Source organism: Euphorbia lathyris, chromosome 3, assembly GCF_963576675.1.
Source record: "Euphorbia lathyris chromosome 3, ddEupLath1.1, whole genome shotgun sequence".
Lineage (NCBI taxonomy): Eukaryota > Viridiplantae > Streptophyta > Magnoliopsida > Malpighiales > Euphorbiaceae > Euphorbia > Euphorbia lathyris.
In genome coordinates this window covers 36,429,898-36,445,599 of record NC_088912.1, presented here as the reverse complement: position 1 = coordinate 36,445,599, position 15,702 = coordinate 36,429,898, and the positions used below count along the sequence as shown (strand labels likewise).

Here is a 15,702-nt window from a genome sequence, read left to right as displayed (position 1 = left end):
CTCAATTGCCTTTTGTGTCATGCCTACATTGCGGTGAGTTTTTATACACAAAATGACCCGGAATGACTTTATTGAAATCAAATGTGAAGCTCAGTGATTTTATTGAGTATATGTACAGTGACCTTCATGAAATAATCCTAAACTTCAACGACTGTAGATATTACCTATTCGATGGGTCATATTATACTTCTATCAAATTCAATAACAGAACTCTGGCTTAATCCAATGAATCACAAGATTCAATGTTTTATTCATTTGCTAATCTAAATCGACGATTCCCTACATCACATACTCAATGTTCACTATCTATCAACTCGCAAGAACAGAAGTATAGGAGACAGCAATAATTTAGTAAAAGCATACAAGAAACAACATATCTAATCCCAAACAACAACATCGAACTCAACTCGGTTTTAGAGGGGGAAAATTCACTCTGAAGTGAGAATACATAGATGCTTACCAGCTATGCAATGCAGCGAAAAAATCATAGAGAGGAAGCTGACTGCAAACTTTTACTACTACCTTCCTGTACTTCAACATTAAAGAAGTCCTGAAGAGCTATCATCTTAATACTGGAAGTTTTCAAGCTCTTAATCGCCTCTGCAGTTGCCAAAGCGCCAGCAACTGTTGTTATTATAGGAACTTTATAAGCAAGAGCCATCCTCCTTAATTGCCGGCCATCAATCTGATCTAGTGCATCACCAGAGCTTGTGATTACTACCAACTGGACATCACCATTAGCAAGCATATCCCCAGCATGTGGCCGCCCTTCATGCATCTTTAGCACTCGATCGACAGGTATACCTTTTAACTCAAGAAAGTGGGCAGTTCCTGAGGTTGCAATAATCCTGAACCCAATTTCTACAAAGGCCTTTGAAAGTTTTTCGAGATGTGGTTTCGTCATATCATTCAAGCTCATGAACACAGTGCCTGAAAGTGGTAGCTCCTGCCCTGTAGCAATTTGCGATTTTGCAAATGCAATAGAAGCTACAAAATCAATACCCATTCCCTCACCAGTGCTCTTCATTTCGGGCCCTAACACAACATCACAACCTTGGAACCTTGCAAATGGAAGAACAACCTCCTTCACAGCCACATGTGATGGGATCACCTCTTTCGTGAAGCCTATATCACTAAGGGACAAGCCAGACATAACAAGAGCAGCATATTTTGCCAGGGGATGCCCAATTGCCTTGGAGACAAATGGAACTGTACGAGAAGCACGGGGATTTGCCTCGAGTAGAAAAACTTCCCCAGCTGTCGTGATAGCATACTGGCAGTTCATGAGTCCACAAACCTTGAGACTCTTTGCCAATTTTATTGTCCAGGACCTAATTGTTTCCAAGCAATTAGATGAGATATTTTGTGTAGGAATAATGCATGCTGAATCACCCGAATGTACTCCAGCCTGCTCAATGTGCTCCATTATTCCACCAATTACAACATTACCATATGAATCTGCAAGTGCATCTATGTCGATCTCAACAGCATCAGATAGATATTTATCAACCAATACAGGGCGTTCTGGGTCCACCTCAACAGCAGTCTCAAGATATCTAACTAACTTGTCATCAGCATAAACAATTTCCATTGCCCGACCACCCAGAACATAAGAAGGGCGAACAACAACAGGGTAACCTATTTCTGCTGCAATTCTAAGTGCATCAGCGTCGCTTTTGGCAATGCCTCCTTTTGGTTGCTGAATCTTTAACTCATTAAGAATGGAATTGAATCTCTCTCTGTCTTCAGCAGCATCAATGGAATCTGGTGATGTACCCCAGATGCGCACCAGACCAGCCCCACTTGCAGAAACAGGCTTATGCTCATCTAAATACTGCTGGATGGGCAGGGACAGTTTCAAGGGCGTTTGACCTCCGAATTGCACAATTATGCCATCAGGTCGTTCCAGCTCAATTACATTCACTACATCTTCGATTGTCAAGGGTTCAAAGTAGAGCCTGTCACTTGTATCATAATCAGTGGATACTGTTTCAGGATTTGAGTTCATCATTATTGTTTCATATCCAGCACTCTGTAAAGGAAGTAAGGAAATGCAGTTAACGAAAATGACATGACAAAAGGCAAATCATCTGACAGCCCCAAGGGGATCTGGTTTCAGCTCTCACCATAATGTTTAATTTTATTATAATTTACAACAGCATTAAAATTGTAAACAAAAGCCTAACTCACCTCAAAGGGGAAGGATTGCCTCCCATATATAAAAAGTCATATAGCTCCCTAATTAAACAATGTAAAATATTTAACACGCACCCTTACGCCTAGAACCATCTGGAGCATGAAGGAAATATCCATGGGTGACTCAATATTGAATATAATGCTCTAATACCAGGTAAACAAACGCCTAACTCACCCTAGAAGGTACCTCAAAGGAGAAGAATTGTCTCACATATATAAGGAGTCATTAGCTCCCTAATTAAACAATGTGGGATAATAACACAAAAACCTTTCAGACTGTTTATCTACAATTTATTTTGTGTTTCCGATTCAAATAGAAAATTAAATACAAATATCAATCTAACCACTGATTCAGCACATTTAGATGAGCCCATGTCCAACTCAATTAACCATCCAACTCTTAAAAGAAATGCCTGTATCTAGAACTTACTCATTTCATTATCGACTTTGACTATTTGACAGATAATACCTTTGCTAATCTTAGTGCCATACTATCTATGTAAACACTTCACCACAATTATGTTGCTTGTGATTTCCAGACTATAAGTAATTATTAAAACTTCAGTAAGATTAAAATAGCAGGTTGTTCATTTAGAGGATTCTCATCTTACAGGTTCCAAGTAGCAGGAAAATTAATCACAAACCTGGAGCGCAAAAGAGGTATGACAACAACAGTAATCAAACTCAATCCCCTGCCCTATACGATTGGGTCCTCCACCCAAAATCAGAACCTTCTTCCTTTTGGTGGGAGCTGATTCACACTCCAAATCATAGGAGGAATACATATAAGGAGTATTGGCCTCAAATTCGGCAGCACAAGTGTCCACCCTCTTATATGCTGGGGTAACCCCAAAAGACAGACGTTTTGAACGAACTTCCTTCTCTGTTGATTTAATAGCAAATGCTATCTGCTTATCACTGAAACCACGTCGTTTAACCTCATGAAAGTCATCCTTGGTCAAATCAGACAAGCTTCGGGTCATAAGATATTGTTCCACATCCACCAAGTCTTTAAGTTGAGTAAGAAACCATTTATCAATTAAACTAAGTTCATGAATATCATCAACTTTCATCCCCTTCTTCATTGCAGCATAAACAGCATGTAACCTATCCGGGTTTGGAACTCGGATACCATACTTCAACTGGTCCCAATCCCAGTCGAGTTCCTTTGTTTGACCACAACCCCATCCTGAATAACCCAACTCCATTGACCTGACTGCTTTCTGAAAAGACTCTTGGAATGTCCTGCCCATTGCCATGACCTCACCAACGGATTTCATCTGAGTGGTCAGGATCGGCTGAGAACCAGGGAATTTCTCAAATGCAAACCGAGGGATCTGCATGTCAATATGAAACATCAAACAAGTCATATGACGAATTTTCTTTTCCAAAAACCACGAGTTATGGTTAAATCAGTACAAAAAGATGAGTGATATTGTAAATTGATGATGTGTATTATAGGTGAGAAGTTACATTAGAACTAAATTTTAAAATACTATAAATCCACATATCAATCTTATCAATCACACGCTATAAGAGCACAAAACCATAGATAGTGGATAAATTAAATTGTAGCCCAAACCATTGACCTCCAAATCAGAGCGTACATTGTGCATCATTAGTGTATACTTTTCCGCTCACTCCAGCAAAATTGACTAATCCACAAAACTCATTTTCTACATGAAAGAGCAGACAAATGCTAAAATTAAAGATGCATAAAATCCAAGTATAACTAGCAGACAATAAAGTAATAGCAGTTTGGAAATGATACAAAGACCAGATCTTCACTTGGAAAATAGATAAATAAAGTTTGATAACTAAATTTGAGAAAATAGTAAAATAAGGGAAACCAAATTCATCACCCAATTTAAAATAATTAAAATTATGCGAGCAACAAAAATAGAAGCTAAACAACAAAATACTTGCCTTGACCACCACATAATCAATAGAAGGTTCAAAACTAGCAGGAGTCTTCTTTGTAATATCATTAGGAATCTGGTCCAATGAATATCCCACAGACAACTTAGCAGCCATTTTTGCTATAGGGAAGCCAGTAGCCTTGGAAGCCAAAGCTGAAGACCTGGACACCCTAGGGTTCATCTCAATCACCATAACCTCACCATCCACAGGATTAACTGCAAACTGCACATTTGATCCTCCACATTCCACTCCAATTTCTCTTATAATCTTAATTGAATAATCCCTCAACCTCTGGTATTCCTTATCAGTAAGCGTTTGAGCTGGAGCCACAGTTATGGAATCCCCTGTATGAACTCCCATTGGATCAATGTTCTCAATTGAGCAAATGATCACAACATTATCAGCCAAATCACGCATTACTTCCAATTCATACTCTTTCCACCCCAACAATGACTTCTCCACTAAAACTTGTGAAGTTAAACTCGCAGCAATCCCTGCCTTACAGATAGCCTCAAACTCCTCCTTATTGTAAGCAATTCCACCTCCAGTTCCACCCAAAGTGAATGCAGGTCTAATAATCAATGGAAACTCTCCAATTTCATTAGCTATTTCAATACACTCGTCAAGCGTATTTGCAATCCCTGAAGGCGGTGTTTTTAGACCAATATTTTTCATAGCTTGTTTGAATAGCTCTCTGTCTTCAGCCTTTTTAATCGCTTCAAGTTTAGCTCCAATCAATTCGACATTATACTTGTCTAAAGCTCCGCTTTCAGCTAAAGCCACGGCCAAATTCAATGCGGTTTGGCCACCCATGGTCGGCAACAATGCGTCAGGCCGCTCCTTCTCGATCACTTGCTCAACTAATTCCGGCGTCATCGGAGCAATGTAAGTCCTATCCGCCAACTCCGGATCAGTCATTATAGTAGCAGGGTTGGAATTAATCAAAATAACCTCATATCCTTCCTCTTTCAATGCTTTACAAGCTTGAGTTCCTGAATAATCAAACTCGCAAGCCTGACCAATCACAATAGGGCCAGCGCCAAGAATCAAAATTTTCTTGACATCTGTACGTTTGCCTACTTTTGGCGTTTCGGTCGAAGCCTTTGTGGTTATATCGGAGCTGCAACGGATGGAAACCACACTGTGACACCGCGTGGAGTGGCGAGTGCGCCGTGGAGGCCATGATCGGAGGTTCAGAGAAGAAAATGACTTATTCTTGGCAGAAGAAAAGGCAAAAGCAGTTGGTTTAGAGAGATGGGCGAAGCTCCGGGAGAGAGAGTTGGCGGGCCGAATGGAGGTGGCAGAGAGGGCTTCGCAGTTGTTTAAGCAGGTGCTCATTGTTGTTGCCGAAAAGAGTAACAGAAAGAGAGAGAAAATTCAAATTGGTATTTAAGGTTTAAGAAATTAGGGTTGAAGAGTTCGCCTATAGGATTGAGGACAGTCTGAGTGTAGAATTTGTCTAGAACTGGTGCAACTTTATTTTAGGAAATTTTAGGGTTTTTGGATGCTGAGTGGAGTGTGTCAGTGTCACATCAAATCGAAGCTGGCTCCTAGTGGAGAAGATGAGGTGGATTATAAAAATGAATGATCCAAGCCCATTTTCCATGTTGGAAAAACATTTATTCTTCCTCAAGTGTCATGGTACTATTTTTGCTTTCTAAACTTTAAAAAGTGTTTGATAACTTATTCATTTTGTATTATAATATAGTGAATTAATCTTTCCATTGTAAACAAATAAACTGTATGTCTTAAAAAATTCTAACGAATCGACACATCCAATTTGAACGGGCATGTAGGAAAAAAGAATGGATGTTAATTATTATATTTTCACCGTGAAAACTCTAGCTTTGTGAATTATATAATAACATTGTGCGCTTTTAGTTGTGTTTTAAAAATCCGGTACACCGAAGAAAAAGTTGTTATAACTGGTGTAAGGAACGTAAAAAATAAGGAAATATTTGATTTCATAAACCAAAGTTTTCCATAAATTTCACACTAGTAAAATTTGATTGATACTAATTGACATTAGTTTCATTAAGTTTTACGTATGTTTCATTAAGGCTTCATTACTGGAGTTTCACCAAGGTGGAACTTGATAAAACCTGACAAAATCTTAATGAAAATCTATTGAAACTGCTACACATTAGTTTCGCGTAAGTTCCATTAAATTTCACCTTAATGAAAACTTGTAATAAATCTGTCTTCTTCACTCCATATTTCTTTCCATTGAATTGTTTAAATCTGTCTTCACTCCATATTTCTTTCCATTGAATTGTTTAATGAGCTTTACAATGAAATATTATTATTTGTTGCAAATTTTGCAAAGAATTTGATTCTAGAATTGTTATTATTCCATTGAAACCTAGGATTGTAGATTTAATATCAAACATCAATGAAATGTTAGATACTGGTAATGAGAGAATTATGATTATCGCAAAGCAGATTTCAAACTACACAAGAAAAAAGCTATATTTTTCTTTAATGCTTTATATATTATTGATAGTTGAAAAATGTCAAAAAAAAAAAAAAAACAATTAAATCTGTTATTTTATTATATAAGATTACACACATGTTTGGTGTTTTAGGTATATTTAGGTTAAAGCCCATAAATGATCATATGCATTTGTGCAGAAATTATGTGGTAACAGAACATAAATAGGAGATATTGTACAGGCAATGGATGTACAATTAGTGAGAAAATCTAAAAGAAAAAACAATATGGAAGTATTTTTTACCCAATTGCCTTTCACAACATCTATAAAACACTCTTCAATCAATGGGAATCCCAGAATTGGTTACATCACATTCTCAAACACGAGATTCTACCATCTAGATTTCTCTTCATAGCACAGCAACTCCCAAAAATACACGAAGAACATCGAAAAAGTAAATGATTTACACAGAATCAGAAGCACGATACAAACATCTCAAGTAAGAAATGAATTAATACAAGGAATTTGGTATACAGACGGACAGACATCCACAAACTGTTGTATTCTTCCTGCTACTTCGACAGAAAAACCATTAAAAAAATTACATCAGGAGAAACTACCTGTTGGAAACCAAGAATTCTACAGAAATCGTTGTTCCGGATCCCTTAGATACAAAAGCCTCCTCGACTGTGCTGGAGGTGCCAACCCGGGAATGTCCCTGATATCTTTATTGTTGGGATTCACAATCTAAACATTTTTACAAATTGTAATTCATTAGGTATTAGACTTTTAATGTCACAAAGAAAATATACATCAAAATAATTGAATTGCACACCAAGTATATGACAAGGGATAGATTTTATTAATGTTCAAATGACTAGAATACTAGCGGTGGTAATTCAGATTATTGTGTTGCAAGCGTGGAATCATATAAAACATTTGGAAAAATGGAAGAACAAAGAAAACGGGATAAAACGGAAAACAAAAAGAAAAGGCATAAGATGGAGAAAAAAGAATACATTAGAAAATAATCTAAGAAAATATATGATCCAAATATGAAATAACTACTCTTTAGTTTTATAAAATATATCTATCCCTTAAGAAATAGGTATTCCATGGATAAGTGCCCGTTTGCTTCTATTTTTCAAAACTACTTTTTGCTTTTCAATTCCAAACCGAAGATAAAAAAAAAACGTTTGGTTAGGATTGCAAACAACTGCTTTTAGTAGAAAAATCAACTGATCTCAAACAATATTGAAATAGGTATGTATTCCACAATCCACATGGAATAGCTGTTCCACTTTCCTCTGCTTTCATAAATCAAACATGGCCTAAGGGTTTACTCAATACTATAAAACTCGAACTAATCCAATCTTTTTTTATCTTAAGAAGGCTCCATAATATTACAAATAAAATTATGCACATAAAAATATGGATAGGTGTGCCTTGCACATGCAACACTAATTTTTTCACACTTCTAAACCCCAACCCACCGACCCACCAACACTCATACCCATTTCACAGCTTCCATCTAAAACTTCCTAAAGCATACATCAGCCAAAAGAAAACTATATACGTAAAGTAACCCATTCAGTATGAACCCTTTCAACAATTTATAGAGGACCTAGCTAATGAGGATACCTTCACAACGATGATTGCAATCACACCGCAGACAATGAGAAATAGAAATAGCATTATACATTTATCAGTAGCCACCTGGGACAAAAAAAAAAAAAAAAAAAAAACAAACAAACAAGTTTAGACCATTAACCGGAAAAAAAAAAAAAAACATTTGGAGGGCAAAGGAAAACCAACTGACCTGTCTACCAATCTCCTTAACTAGCTTTGAGGCTTTCTTAATAGAGAATTGGATTGTATCCAGCTCATTAACAATGCGCTCCATTTGCTCAGTCTGCCCCCATATTGAATAGCAAATGAGTTGCTCTCACAAGAAAAAAGTGAAAGAAAAGGCAGTTCCCTAGATCATTAATGGATCATACTTACTTGGCCTTTTAAGGTGACAGCAGTTTGACTTCCCACTTCAACTGTTTGTGCAACAACCTAGGCCGAAATTTAAGTTGATAATGCTGATAAACGAAATTTTACAAATATCCAATGATTCTACATACCTTTTTAGAGCGTTCAATGGCTTGATCAGTCTCATCCATTGTTTTCGTGCCAGCAGCAACAAGTTCTTGATTTGACATTGCTATAAAGCAAAAATACAGATTATACAATCAGTCTATTCCAACCATATTTCTTTTCTATCATTGCACAAAAGAAATAGCAAAGAAGATTTAACTTTTCTTTCCTGATGTCAAAACAATGCATAATACACACACAAAATTAAATTTTTGACCAGATGTTTAAAGGTTCTGACAACTGATGAGAAGCAACAAATGTAGTTTCCTTTTTGTCTCTTTACAGTAAACAGCTGAGACAGAGTATGACATTGATATATCCTCTAGCAATAGTGTTAAATGTGACCATAAATTGGGGGTATAGATGAGGTTGTTATGCGTATTATGAAAGCAAGAAATTGATCAGCTAATCACGTATAAAATAGAATGGACAGCTACAATGATAGTGAACATGTCAATAAGGTTAATGTATGATGTTATATAAAAGCTAACCGCATTCCTGCAATTAAATGACAACTATTGACATGAAGCAAAGGATTACCTGATGCCATTTGAACATTGTCTTCAGCCATAGGTTCACTGCCCCCTCCCATATCAAAGAGTTCAACTCTTTTATTACCGAGGTTACTCATAAAGCTGCAGTTTGGCCATATAGAGTCATGAGTGTGAAGTTCAAAAGCAGGCCAAACTCCAATTAAATACATGTGGTCTTTCCAATAAATTAACCGCATGATGATGAAATAAAATTAAATTTCATACAGTCAAATTCCTTATTACCAATTTACCACTTATCCATTTATGAGAAAAGTAGGCAAACTTACGTTTTCCTAAGAGCCACATATGAATTCAGCTCCTTTATCTGCACAGAAGAATCAATAGTAAATGTTAACAAAGTATACATGCAGAACTGTGTATACAATCTGACTAGCATTTCATCTGTCAGTAGAAAGAAACATAAAGTTCAATTGATCTGACCATGGATTGCTTCTCATCATTAAGCTGCTTATTTACTTCAGCTGGAGTTTTGCTCTCCTCATCTTTAACTTCACGATCAAACTCCTTTATCAATCTAAAACAGTTGATTTAGATATGATTCTTGTTATTTACAGATTAACACAAACATGCACAAAAAATGAGGCTAAAGGCAGATGAGCGATCATTTCATTCTAATTCTGTTATTTTCAAAGAACATAATTTGTAGCCACGACTGACTTCTTAATTCTCTATATAGGTGCTTAAACTTATATAGCAGAAGATACACAGTCTCACATACTAAGAGTATAAATTATATGCTTGATCTAGCCAAAAATTAAAACTCTGAATTGTATTATTCCCCATATTAGAAAATTGAATGTACATGGTAAGTGTTAATTCTCTATATAGGTGCTTAAACTTATATAGCAGAAGATACACAGTCTCACATACTAAGAGTATAAATTATATGCTTGATCTAGCCAAAAATTAAAACTCTGAATTGTATTATTCCCCATATTAGAAAATTGAATGTACATGGTAAGTGGTAACTGCACATCTGTACAAGTTCTGGCCAAAAGAAGCATTTTGGGCAATTCAATTTATTGACGTGAACCTTTCCTTTCCAAACTCGTAGAAACAAATACATATAAACACATAATTCTCTTTTATCGTACGACAAGCTCTTAAACCCTCTAAAACCAATCTCAAGCTGGTGGAGGAAGAAAAAACTCTTTGCACCTAAATAATAAACAAAATCAAAACACTCACAATTGCATGCATCTCTAATTCTAGTATTCCCTCCCCCACTAAATTGATATTCCCCACAAAATCAAGGGTCAGTTTGACTCTTTTTGCATATGCCAAAATGATAAAGGATGTATAACTGGACATATTGTAACAAACAAATATTTCCACCAACTATTTAACATAATGGAGATGACATAAACCCAATTTATTCTATACACAAGTGCCTTCATATGATCTATCTCCAAAGGGGCTTTCAAGAGAGATGAATGTGAAACACAGGTAAACACATGCACATACTCCTTTTACAGGAACTTGGCTTGCCTACAGCAGACATGCAAAGTCCAACAAAGAAGACAACTGGAATTCTGATAAAACCACTATAATAAGATGTGAAACTTTAGGAACAGAAATATATCACCTTTTACAATCTCTCATTTTCCCAGTGAGTTCCTCAAGCTGTTTACTTTGCCTGTTGGAATCTTTGATTTTATCAAGTCTCTGAAATCCATTTCTGCAGATAGTAAGAAAGAAACTCGTGCATAAACAACTCTTCCTTAAACAGTACGTATGGTGAACACAGAATGGCACAAGGGCATCCCATTTATGCACATGTTCAATCAGTCACAGAAAATGCACCAAAAATCAAACTTTGAGACACAGTTAGAGGGAAGAAAAATTGTCATAATACAAACCACCAAACAAATGGACAGTAGACAAAATTCACTCCACGCCTATCATACAGAAATCCAAACAACTCCACCAAATGTCAGATGGGGCAATTGCATATCTGTGTTTATATTACATATATCCTTTTATTTTATATACCACAATGTTTGTTCTGGTTGTAGGCCTCAAATATGTTAATAAAGTTTAGAAGAAGACAGACAGCAAAACTTACGCATATTTCTTGAAATGAAAGAAATAAGAAAGGCACCATCATTACCCATTCTAATAAGAAGCTTTTAAATTGGCACCACTAGACGAGAGCCTCAAGCATTTTGCATCACCATTACAAAATAATAAGAGCGAAACATTTGTCACTCGTCACTCAAAACAATTTATTATTGGGCCCAGATTATCACAATAGAAGACCCACATCAAGTGATCAATAACCTCAAGGCATCTATTTGTTATAGTATTAAGTGATAGCTGTATTTAATGACTTCCCATATCGGGATTTCAGCAAATATGTAGAATCCATCTAAAACAATTTTCTGGACCCCAAAAAAGTTGAATGCTACAATACAAGAGCTACCTCCAATGAGCACTCCCTGATAACATGCCACACCCAAGAAAAGCCTTCCAAAATGTCATACTAATAAGCTGAAAAGGCAATTAGATGCCCTAGTACGCACATAGATGACTCAAAAAAATCTAATGAGCGTATAGAAGTACAAGGTATAGCTTGGAAAATCAAAATATTGATAAGAAGCAGATGGGGAATTGTTAAAGAGTTGCAAACAACTAACAACAGGGATATTTGACTGCAACTGCTACTGAAGATTCACTCTACGGTGAAAAATGCATCTATAGAGAATGAAAAAACACATCCCTCCATATATGTAAAAAAACATAACGAAAAATGCTCAATGTCATCCCAAATAACTAGATAGAAATTCTGATATAAATTATGGATATTACTAGTATGGTATAATTAACAAAGAAGCTAGAGAATGAGATTACAAAAGAGCTCGGAAATTGTCCTTAATTTCACCATGTATCTGCTCCAACTGGGGGCTCATCTGCAGCTCAGTGGCCATCTTGGTCCCACTTGTCGCCGGAAATGTTCAAAATCCCTCGCAGCAAATTTTCAAAATGGAAATGATGACGTTGGATCTCTGATGCTAAAAACCAAATTCAACCATAAGTATGATATTAAAATAAAAGATATGTACAGACGAGATTTCATTAAGCAAGCAAGAAATTGACCAGTATAATTACATATAAATCAAAAGAACATCTATAGGTAGTAGGAAAAATATCACTACACAATCAATTACCATTATCCAATATTCTTAACAATAAATTTTAAAGATCAATATATAGCAAAACAATAAAAAAAAATGTCACTTATCTACAGTTCCACACCTCACAAGAACTAATTAATGCAATATTAACCATCTAAAGATATCTTTAACCGACAGCAAATGCCATCATCAAGATGAAGTGTTCCAATTCCAGTAACTTCATTTCCTATAGTATTATAAATATTTATGCTATTCCCCAACTCAAACTCCTTCCTATCAACAAACAACAGATAACTGACATTAGAAACCACTCCTGAAAAGCTGAAACCAACATAAGCCATATGGAAAAAGAAAATGCCATAAGCAGAAATGGAAGGATATTTTATTTCATGCCTTCATGTATCTAACGACAATCAACTTCGAATCAAAATTAAATGACCAGCTAACTCAAATTGAATTTAATCTACCAAGAAGAGGAATAGAGTCTTAAAGCAGATCTTCAACTCAAGACACCATGATTCCAGTAGATTATGAAGTGGAATGATGGAAGTTAGGCTTTCAGGGTGAATCAATAAGGGCGAGAGGGAAGAGACGATCATGGTCTTCTAAGAGCATCTTCAATAGAGGGTGCTATAAGAATTGCCAAAACTTAACACATCATACTAAAATATAATTTCATTTGTTCACTCATACACATCACTTTTGGCAACTTTTGTGAAAAAATGCTCCAATAGTAAGCAACTTCAAAAGTTTACACTATGGCCCCACAAATCCTTACTTTATATATAATTTATTTTTATTATAATTATTGTTATAAAAATGCACCAATAGTAAGCAACTAAATCATTTTTTATATTAAAAAAAAGTTAAAGCAATGTTGCCAAAAGATTGCCAAAAAGTGGCAACATCGCTTGAAAATTTCAAGCACTCACCATCACTCCAATAGATGGCACTCTTTGAGAGTTGCCAAAGCCATTGCCACATCATCAAGCACTCAATCAAGCACCCTCTATTGGAGATGCTCTAAGAATCTGAATGCCTTTGATACAAGGAAAGAGAGAGAGTGCACTTCTAGGGCTGTCTGCTGAAAAATTAAAAGAGGGACGAGAATAAGAAAAAACAGCTGTTGAGAGTTGGGACTTTAGGGTTGGTTGACATGAATATACTATTGGTTCCAGTTTATTTCTTTTCTCGTACAATAAAATTGAATTGAACCAAATAACAGAATATACAGAAATACAAACCAAAACTCAAATTAATTCAGTCTGCTTCCATTTTCAGCTAAACAGAAATATGCACACCCCTATCTAATGTTCAGTACAACATAAGCAACTCTCTTATATCTGAAGAAACATTCAAAAGTCATGTCACAGTGACATAATCGAATTGCACAACTATTTCCAATTCATTGATATGCTAAACCAAAAGCATGACATGAGAAACCCCGATACATGAGCATATGAAATTTTGAGGAATTTGACAATGAAAAAGTTCTTACGTGATATGTGTTCCCGTGTTTATATATCTTAAACTAATGTAATATAATTCATTGGTAAATAGCACACTGACACCTACATGAGACATTAGACATTAGTAATTTACTAATATTAATAACAGAAAATCAATTCAAGATTCATGTTTTCCTTTTTCTTTTTCCCAGAGATATTAAAGTCTACATATTTTATTCTATTATTATTTTTATTGAGACATTATAATCAACCTAATCATGTTTTAGTAATCAAATGCTCTTGTTAGCCCATTTTTTATTATCACCTATTAGGTCTGTTACCCCCAAGCCAACAGCAAAAGTGTCAAGTGGTTGGCTGATTTCTTGAATATAAACAATTGCCATTTCAATAATTCCCAAGTCTATGTCAGGTTGGGCTTTATTCCATTATTCAAAACTTGCCCCTAGTCCAAATGAAAATACAAAACCAAAACTAACATCACAATAAATTAAAGCAACGAAATGCAAAAACCAGAATACGTTAACGACTCTCCAGGTGGTGCCCATACACAAATTGCATCTTATAAGAGGCAAAAGCATCACCTATCAGACGGGGGGACCAATCAGCATATGGATTAATATAAAGTTACTTGGCTAATGATAAGCATGCATCAGAACTTGATTTTGGGGGAACGCTCAAGAAGCATACTCAACTAACTCAAAAGTTAAATCTTATTGTTGACCATTAAAAATAAAACACCAAAACCATCAAGTTTCTAGTTCTACTTGAGTCGGACTATAAGTTTTTATTTATTTATAATCAATAACTATTAGCAAAGATCTCATCTAAAATGGTTACTATTTTTCAAATGATGAAAATCTCAAACCAGTTAACTACAATGTCTAACCAAACAAAACCCATACACAGATCCCAGAACTCAATTAGAAAATTATAAACCAAAAACCTAAACTATTCAGGATCAGAAGCGTAAAAATAGAATGTAACATTGGAAAATTAAAAATGAAACTGACCTCAGTCGTCACAGACCTATGAAGGAGGCTAATAAACAGCAACAGCAGCAAAACCCCCTAAATTTGGGTTCGATTGCGCCAAATGCGAGCAGTAAATAGGCAGTGGAGAACGATAGATAAACTATTGCCGGTGTGATCGCTGATGATGGCAGTGAAGACGTTGGAAAGGATGGATGAAGAAAGATGTGAGACAGCTGGAGGGAGAAGTCTGCTGTCCAAGTGAAAATGGTGAGACAAGACAAGTCTGCAAACGACGTAGTTTTGTTGGAGGGTCGAATTAGTCGGATTGTTTTAGAGATAAGTTATCAAAATAGGCGTTAACGTTTAAAATATATTACCAATTTAGATCGAAATGTTGTGACACATCATTCATGTTACTTTATTAAGTTTTGATTTCTTTTTTCACGTACAATTGATAGAACTTAGTCTTTGTTTGAGAGTTTGGAGGCTAAGGGATGTGAGAGTTAAAGGAGGTAATGGACAGGGGAGGGAAGTGATGAAAAGAAAAGTTAAAAATTAACTTTGTTTGAGAGTTTATAGTATATAAATAAGGTTAAATGTTGAACTTCGTTTGGGAGTTTAAATATGGAGGTGAATGAATGTTAAATTTACTCTGCAGAGACAATAATTTTAAGAAAACTTTACGTTACTCCTATTAATCCCTCATTTGAAGGTTAGAGTTTGGAGGTTAGAGTAAGTAAACATTTAACAACATTAACCTTCATTTACTCTAAAAAAAACAACTCCCAAACAAGGTTAACTTAATATTTAACCTTCTATTACTTTCATTTACTTCCATTAACCCCCTCCCAAACAAGGGCTTAACGGAGTAGTATGAATGATGT

At 35.7% G+C, this 15,702-nt stretch overlaps 2 protein-coding genes across 5 annotated transcripts; both read right to left on the bottom strand.

Annotated features, from left to right (window-relative positions):
- Nucleotides 1-325: 325 nt before the first annotated feature.
- Nucleotides 326-5,650, bottom strand: LOC136221777 (carbamoyl phosphate synthase arginine-specific large chain, chloroplastic). The gene is made up of 3 exons (XM_066009206.1): nt 4,123-5,650; nt 2,841-3,533; nt 326-2,032 (listed from the first exon to the last, which is right to left on the bottom strand). Exons 1-3 carry the CDS (start codon nt 5,452-5,454, stop codon nt 485-487), a joined length of 3,573 nt encoding a protein of 1,190 aa, XP_065865278.1. The 5' UTR covers nt 5,455-5,650; the 3' UTR covers nt 326-484.
- A 1,344-nt stretch (nt 5,651-6,994) lies between these two features.
- On the bottom strand, nt 6,995-15,067 carry LOC136224346 (novel plant SNARE 13-like). Of its 4 annotated transcripts, none has more exons than XM_066012665.1 (12): nt 14,858-15,067; nt 13,311-13,462; nt 12,095-12,255; nt 10,830-10,922; nt 9,665-9,758; nt 9,511-9,548; nt 9,231-9,325; nt 8,678-8,757; nt 8,553-8,609; nt 8,368-8,460; nt 8,190-8,264; nt 6,995-7,295 (listed from the first exon to the last, which is right to left on the bottom strand). In XM_066012665.1, exons 3-12 carry the CDS (start codon nt 12,169-12,171, stop codon nt 7,188-7,190), a joined length of 810 nt encoding a protein of 269 aa, XP_065868737.1. In that variant the 5' UTR covers nt 12,172-12,255; nt 13,311-13,462; nt 14,858-15,067; the 3' UTR covers nt 6,995-7,187. The 4 variants fall into 4 exon arrangements, with proteins under 4 accessions (XP_065868737.1, XP_065868738.1, XP_065868736.1 ...); XM_066012666.1 differs by having other exon boundaries at nt 13,311-13,459; XM_066012664.1 differs by lacking the exon at nt 13,311-13,462.
- Nucleotides 15,068-15,702: the final 635 nt, after the last annotated feature.

Coding starts and splice junctions, on each gene's coding strand:
- LOC136224346 (XM_066012665.1), bottom strand. CDS start 12,171: ATGGCCACTGAGCTGCAGATGAGCCCCCAGTTGGAGCAGATACATGGT. Junction 9,759..10,829: donor AAAATGAGAGATTGTAAAAG/GTGATATATTTC, acceptor CAACTGTTTTAG/ATTGATAAAGGAGTTTGATC. Junction 9,326..9,510: donor TATGTGGCTCTTAGGAAAAC/GTAAGTTTGCCT, acceptor GCCAAACTGCAG/CTTTATGAGTAACCTCGGTA.
- LOC136221777 (XM_066009206.1), bottom strand. CDS start 5,454: ATGAGCACCTGCTTAAACAACTGCGAAGCCCTCTCTGCCACCTCCATT. Junction 3,534..4,122: donor TTGATTATGTGGTGGTCAAG/GCAAGTATTTTG, acceptor ATTGACATGCAG/ATCCCTCGGTTTGCATTTGA. Junction 2,033..2,840: donor ATACCTCTTTTGCGCTCCAG/GTTTGTGATTAA, acceptor CTTCCTTTACAG/AGTGCTGGATATGAAACAAT.